Source organism: Manihot esculenta, chromosome 2 (assembly GCF_001659605.2).
Source record: "Manihot esculenta cultivar AM560-2 chromosome 2, M.esculenta_v8, whole genome shotgun sequence".
NCBI lineage: Eukaryota > Viridiplantae > Streptophyta > Magnoliopsida > Malpighiales > Euphorbiaceae > Manihot > Manihot esculenta.
Genome location: NC_035162.2, coordinates 21,941,053 through 21,948,387, shown reverse-complemented (window position 1 = coordinate 21,948,387; position 7,335 = coordinate 21,941,053). Strand labels below are relative to the sequence as shown.

Here is a 7,335-nt window from a genome sequence, read left to right as displayed (position 1 = left end):
GTACAACGAATGGATGTTACTTCTGATACAACACCAGTTGGTGATCCTACACACTTTCGTGGCCTTGTAGGCTCGTTACAATATTTAACACTTACTCGTCCCGATTTATCATATAGTGTCAACTATGTTTCACAATTCATGCACAATCCAACAATGTCTCACTTGAAATATGTTCGTCGTATTTTACAATATTTAAAAGGAACAATACATTATGGTCTTTCATTTACGGCAGATACATCACTTGCTCTTACTGCTTTTTCAGATGCAGATTGGGCGGGTTGTCCAACCACACGGCGGTCCACTACCGGCTATTGTACGTTTCTCGGCGCTAATATCATCTCCTGGTGTGCAAAGAAATAATACACTGTTGCTCGCTCTAGCACCGAGGCCGAGTATCGTTCCATGGCTCACACAGCAGCAGAGCTCACTTGGCTTGGTTATCTCTTAGATGACTTGCGAGTTTATCCTACCAAGCCGCCAATTTTATATGGTGATAATCTAAGTGCATTACACTTGACAGTCAATCCAGTTTTACACACACGAAGTAAACATGTTGCCCTTGATTATCACTATGTCAGAGAACGCATTGCTCAAGGAGTTCTGATCACGAGATACATTCCCTCAGCATATCAAGTTGCTGATATATTTACAAAGTCAATGACAAAAACTCGCCTAGCACAATTTCGACGCAAATTTTGTCTCCATCCTGGACACAGTTTGAGGGGGGATATTAGTTCAGGGAGTCATAAGGATGGTTCCACCTCTCAGGAGTAATAAGGCTGCTGTGCTAAGGCTTGAGTATTAGAGTGATAAGGGTTAATTTTGTAAATATTGTACAATTGAATGAGTCTTGTGATTAGGATTATTAGGGTGATTCGTTCACTTACTGGTGATATTTTTTCCATTATTCTCTCCTATTCAATAGGCAACTTTAGTTATCAATTCTCTTATTTAACTCATGTGTGTACTGTGAAGTTAAAATAATGAAGATTATATTCTTAAAAAAACATCTCTTTTTCACTTTCTTATCTATCTCAACATTGAACTCATTAGACTTAAGCGACAATGAGTTGTCGGGCACCATTCTTAATAAATCTGGTGGGAATTTAAGTGGTTTACGAGTTCTTTTATTACGAGGAAATCATTTCAGTGGCTTCATTCCAAATTGGCTGTGTCAGCTGAATATTGTTAGCTTATTGGATCTCTTAAGGAACTCCTTTTCTGGGTCTATACCCCACTGCTTATATAATCTCTCATTTGGAAGGGAAGGAGAAGGACCTCTCTATGGTCCATTCAGTGACAAACTTGTTGAATGGGGGATAGGATATTGGGGCAGCAGCAAAATTCTCTTAGATAACACAGCTTCTTTTGATGCTGAGGTTGATGAAGAAAGTGAGTTTGTTACAAAATATAGAGCCCATACATATTAGAATAAGGCCCTTAACTACATGTCTGGATTGGATTTGTCAGATAATAACCTAACGGGTGAAATTCTATATGAACTTGGAGCGCTATCTCATATTCATGCATTAAACCTATCACGCAACCAATTGACAGGATCTATCCCAAGATCTTTTTCAAATTTATCCCAAATAGAAAGTTTGGATCTCTCTTACAACATTTTAAGCGGACAAATTCCTGTAGAGTTGATTGATCTAAACTTTCTAGAGGTATTTAGTGTGGCCCACAATAATTTATCAGATAGAATTTCAGACATGAAAGGACAGTTCAGTACATTTAATAGTAAAAGTTATGAAGGGAATCCATTTCTTTGTGGAACTCAAGTGAGAAGAAAATGCCATGATGATAATGATGAACCATCTCCATCACAAATGGAGTCACCAAAGTCACCACAAGAAGCAAGTGAGAAATGGTATGAAATTGATCGCGAGATTTTCCTTGCAAGTTTTTCAATAACTTTTATAATGTTTTTTTTGTCTGCCATCACCATTTTATATGTCAATCCTTATTGGCAATAAAGATCGATCTATCATACTAGACAGTATCTATTTTCGTGTTATTACTTTTTGTATGATAATTTAGTGAAATTATTTGTCTAATTTTCATATCATTAATTAATGTAATTAGTTCTTAGATCATCTGGAGCTAATAGTGCTTGAACTGGTAATGTGAATTTACGATTATTGTATTTATAATAATTTTGAGTATTAATTACCAAATTAATTTTAAATCGGATATGCAAAATTGATTGTGATTTAATTTATATTAGAATTTTTAATTATGAATAGTCTAATTAAAAGAATAATGAACAAGGAACTTGCTTATTACTCTCTCACCCAATCTTATAGACTTTTTTACAACTATTTGACAAGATTAATACCTACCTACCTGAAACTACAAAATACAAAATACATAGGGTTTTACCAAAATCTATAGTCAACTCTTCAATACTAACAACTCTTCAATACTAACAACATTGGACATTAGAGACAATAATCTATCCGGTAAGATTCTTGATTCAATAACTTCACTTCCCAATTTATAAGTTTTTTTGTTGAAAGAAAATTATTTGGCTGGTACAATTCCAATTTAGTTATGTCAACTTGTCGCATAATACAAGAGGAAAACTAAGTCAAATTCATGCATTGGTTTTTTGTTTTTGTTACTTGTATTATTCAAAAGTAAAAAATTGAGGATCCACTAGGCTAGTGTGCTCCCTCAATAAAACTCTTCAATGAGCAAATACTTGACAAGTTTAAGTCTGAGTTTGTTATAAATTAAAATATAATTATATTTTATATTAATTGTGATTAATCTGCATTAAAATTTTAATTTATTCAACATTAAAATTTATAAAAATCATATTAATTAAATACAAATTAATTATATTATTTTTTATAAATAATTAATTATAATATTAATAATTTATTAAAAAAGTAAAAATTGATCACATAATACTAACCGTATTTTAAATTTTGCTATGCTATGAATTATTATAAATTTATTATTATTTTATTATTTTATAAAAATTTAAAATTTAATCAATAAAATTTTAAATACAGTTAATAATAAATTAAATATTGGTAATAATATGATTTTCAGAGTAATATTGTAAATTTATTCATAAAGTAAATTATTTTTAATTATCTTTAAATTTTTATAAACATAAATTTTATTTTTAAAAAAGAAAAAGTAAAATATCAATGCAAAGCAAATAATAATCTTAATTAATGCAAGAGCGTTAATCATCCAAGCACTACTATAAAGGGGAGACATTCAGAGCTCAACTAAACAATGACATGCAGGAGCGGGTGTAACGACCCGAAAATCGGACTGCTACCGGCGCTAGGATCCAGATCGGCTTAAGGCCGCCGGGACCCATAGCAAGCCAAATATACTTCCTGAGAACCTATTTAATCCCATACATGATCAACACATACATAAAAATTTTGAACTTTTCTTCTTTCTTTCATTCACCAAACTCAACCTGTGCATGCACTATACATAGACATAATCATAAACATAACATTAACCCCTCTTTGGAGTCTCATCAATGCTCCATGGGGTGACATCACATGAATCGAGTTTGGTTTACATGAACATCATCAAAATCATGCACTCAAAGGGATTAACAACATACTAGGGTCAAGCACAATTCTATCCTCAATAATACCATTACATAACATTACTGTACTAAACATTACATTTCAACATTTATCATGTCCACCTCTAGCTATTACATGACCATGACTTTACTCTAGCTGACTTCCTGGTCTATCCCGTACCTGCAAACCTGGGGGTTAAGGGAGAGGGGTGAGCTACTAGAGCCCAGTGAGCAGAATAATAAAACATCTAAAACATATGCCATCATGAAATGCGTCATATCACAGACAATTCACATCAAGGGTGAACCTGTCACCAAATAGTCCCAGCATCATATCTGTGCCAGGCCGTAGAATGGGGTCCTGGTCTTCCTGTCATATCATAACATTACTTACCATTGCCCCAGGGCCTCATCTGGCACCTAGTCTTCGCGTTCCATACCGTGCCAGGCCGTAGAATGGGGTCCTGGTCTTTCCTCAGGGACTAATTGGATCATACAACATTCACCCACATCCACAACAAAGAATGCAGTGCAACATATTCGTGGACTCTAATGCAACAACCTATTATATCACATGGCATTCGTGATGCATGATTCATGCTAAAACTTTCATTAATTTGAAACATAAGGTTTATTCTACTCACCTCTGGCTGAAACTCTAAAGACTCTGAAGCAGCTGACTCACTGCTGGGGTCCTCGGTTTCTCGGGTCCGAACCTATACAGGTGGACTCAAATGAGGGACCAAACATACATGAACATGACTCTAAAATACTCCCCCAAAACACCTTAGAACATCCATAGAAATCATGCAAAGGAGGGCTGAACAGGGCACTTTCGGTGGCAGGTTCGGCGGCCGAAAGTCCCTCCAGAGCCGAAAGTCATGCACCTTCAGCGGCACTTTCGGCGGCCGAAGGTTCCCTCCAGAGACGAAACTCATGCATGTTCTGCGGCACCTTCGGCGGCCGAAACTCCCTTCCAGAGCCGAAAGTCCACTTTCGGGGGCAGGGTTCAGCAGCCGAAAGGCTTGCCTCACAGACAGGTTCGGCGGCCGAAAGTCTTTTCGGCTGCCGAACCTGGTTTCTCCCAAAAGGGCAGAAACTCAGCTCAACATGCATAAACGCCTCCCAACTTATTCAATCATGCATTTTCCTATTCTAAAACATGCATACTCAAGCACACAAGCTCCTAGGGGCTTTAAACTATCCTAAACCCCTTCTACAACACATCAAACATGCATATCCAACATATATTGTTCATAAACGCACAGTAAACCCATAAACTCAACATAAATCTATCAATGCATTTCTACCCCATAAAATCTCATAAAACTTACTTTAAAAATGAAAGGAACTATGGATCTACTCTTACCTCTTGTAGAACGAGAGGAGAGACGATCCAACTCGGAGATGGGAGAGATCCGCTCTTTGGTCTCCAAGTTTCCAAAACTTGCTCTTTTTGTTCAAATCTCTTCAAATCAACATAAAGCTTGTTAAAACATGAAAGATCGGAAGGAAAAACGTTAAAAATAACCATAGGAGAGCATGAACTCACCGTGGCCAAAAATGGGGAGAAAACTCGCCCGTTTCGGCCATGGAGCTCTTATATAGGGGCTGGCAGACCACCTTTCGGCAGCCGAACGTGCCCCCACATCTCATGCAAGTTCGGCAGCCGAACATGAGGTTCGGCAGCCGAACCTTTGAGACTTTCGGAAGCCTAACTTGCCCTCCAAACCATCCCACGTTCGGTGGCCGAACTTGAGGTTCGGCGGCCAAACCTGGAAATGTCTCCTTGGTCTTTTTCACTTAAAACTCAATTTCCTTTTTGCTTAAAACCATAAAATACATTAAAATATTTTATAAAAACATGATTTTACCCCTTCTAGAGGTTTTCGTCATCCGAAATTCCATCGGACGGTAGGAATTCCGATACCGGAGTCTAGCCGGGTATTACATTCTCCCCCCTAAGAACATTCGTCCCCGAATGTTCCTCAACCAGCACATGTAAAGCATACAACATAACATACATATCATACACATAATTATACACATAGGAAAGCAAAACACTCACCCTAGAAGAGATGAGGGTATTGCTGGAGCATGGACTCCCGTGTCTCCCAGGTACACTCTTCGATGTTATGGTGATTCCAAAGGACTTTCACCGTCGGGATTTCCTTGTTCCTTAGCTTTCTGATCTTGGTGTCTAGAATCCGTACTGGCTGCTCAACATAGGTGAGATCCTCTTGGATCTCCACATCAGGCTCACTAAGAACCTTGCCCGGATCTGACACGAATTTTCTTAACATAGAAACATGGAAAACCGGATGGATTCTCTCCATTGAAGCAGGAAAGTCCAGCTTGTACGACACATTCCCGATCTTTTGCAAGATCTCAAAGGGTCCGATGTACCGTGGAGCTAGCTTACCCTTCTTCCCGAACCGAATCACCCCTTTTATTGGAGACACCTTGAGCAATACCAAATCCCCCTCCTGAAACTCCACTTGCCTTTTGCGGACATCTGCATAACTCTTCTGTCTGCTCGAAGCAGTCTTGATCCTTTCTCTGATTATGGGCACCACCCTGCTGGTGATCTCTACTAGCTCAGGCCCTGCCAAGGCCCTCTCTCCAACTTCTTCCCAGCAAACTGGTGACCTGCACTTCCTTCCATACAAAGCTTCATAAGGGGCCATCCCTATGCTAGCATGATAGCTGTTATTGTAGGCAAACTCCACCAAGGGTAGATGCTGCCTCCAAGAACCTCCAAAATCTAGCACACACATTCTAAGCATATCCTCTATTGTCTGGATGGTCCTTTCTGACTGTCCGTCAGTCTGGGGATGGAAGGCAGTACTGAAATCCAACCTGGTACCCATAGCACTCTGCAGACTCTGCCAGAACCTGAAGGTGAACTGGGGCCCTCTATCTGACACTATAGACACTGGAACCCCATGCAGCTTGACAACTTCATCTACATACACCTGCGCCAATTTGTCCACAGAGTAGTTGCTCCTAACAGGAATGAAGTGAGCAGATTTGGTGAGTCTGTCCACAATCACCCATATGGAGTCTAATCTGTTGGACGCTGCCGGTAACCCCACTACGAAGTCCATAGCTATATTCTCCCATTTCCATTCTGGAATCGGCAGTGGGTTCAACATTCCAGCCGGCTTCTGATGTTTCAGCTTCACCCTCTGACATACTTCGCATGCTGACACAAACTGTGCCACTTCTCTCTTCATAGCTGGCCACCAATAAACTCTTTTTAGATCCTGGTACATTTTGGTGGCTCTAGGGTGAACACTGTACCTGGCATTATGAGCCTCTCTCATAATGTCTCCCTTCAATCCTACGTCATCTGGTACACACAATCTACTCCCATAGCGGAGGATCCCCTTGCTGTCGAATCTGAACTCACTATCCTTGCCTGACTGAACAGTCCTGGCAATCTTCACTAACTCTGGGTCCTCATGTTGTTTCTGAGCCACCTGCTCCAGAAACACGGGTGTCACTCTCATCTGAGCCAGCAAAGCACCTGTACCAGACAACTCCAACTGTAGACCTTCATTGATGAGCTCGAAGAACTACCTCACCACTGGCCTTCTCTCTGCTGAAACATGGGACAAACTGCCAAGTGATTTCCGGCTTAAGGCGTCCACCACAACATTCGCCTTACCCAGATGGTACTGAATCTTGCAATCATAGTCACTAAGCAGCTCTACCCATCTTCTCTGTCTCAGATTTAGCTCTCTCTGACTCAGGATGTACTGCAGGCT

At 39.6% G+C, this 7,335-nt stretch overlaps 1 protein-coding gene across 1 annotated transcript; it reads left to right on the top strand.

Moving 5' to 3' along the window:
* The first annotated feature begins 402 nt into the window (after positions 1 to 402).
* LOC110608941 (receptor-like protein 9b) lies at positions 403 to 1,979 on the top strand. Its single transcript, XM_021748220.1, has 3 exons — positions 403 to 754; positions 1,054 to 1,392; positions 1,471 to 1,979. Exons 1-3 carry the CDS (start codon positions 403 to 405, stop codon positions 1,977 to 1,979), a joined length of 1,200 nt encoding a protein of 399 aa, XP_021603912.1.
* The last annotated feature ends 5,356 nt before the right edge of the window (positions 1,980 to 7,335 follow it).

What these genes read in the sequence shown, in the direction of transcription:
- LOC110608941 (XM_021748220.1), top strand. Translation starts at nt 403, where the DNA reads ATGGCTCACACAGCAGCAGAGCTCACTTGGCTTGGTTATCTCTTAGAT. An exon ending in TTCAGGGAGTCATAAGGATG is followed by an intron (nt 755 to 1,053) that starts GTTCCACCTCTC and finishes TGAACTCATTAG; the next exon opens with ACTTAAGCGACAATGAGTTG. An exon ending in TGCTGAGGTTGATGAAGAAA is followed by an intron (nt 1,393 to 1,470) that starts GTGAGTTTGTTA and finishes TGGATTTGTCAG; the next exon opens with ATAATAACCTAACGGGTGAA.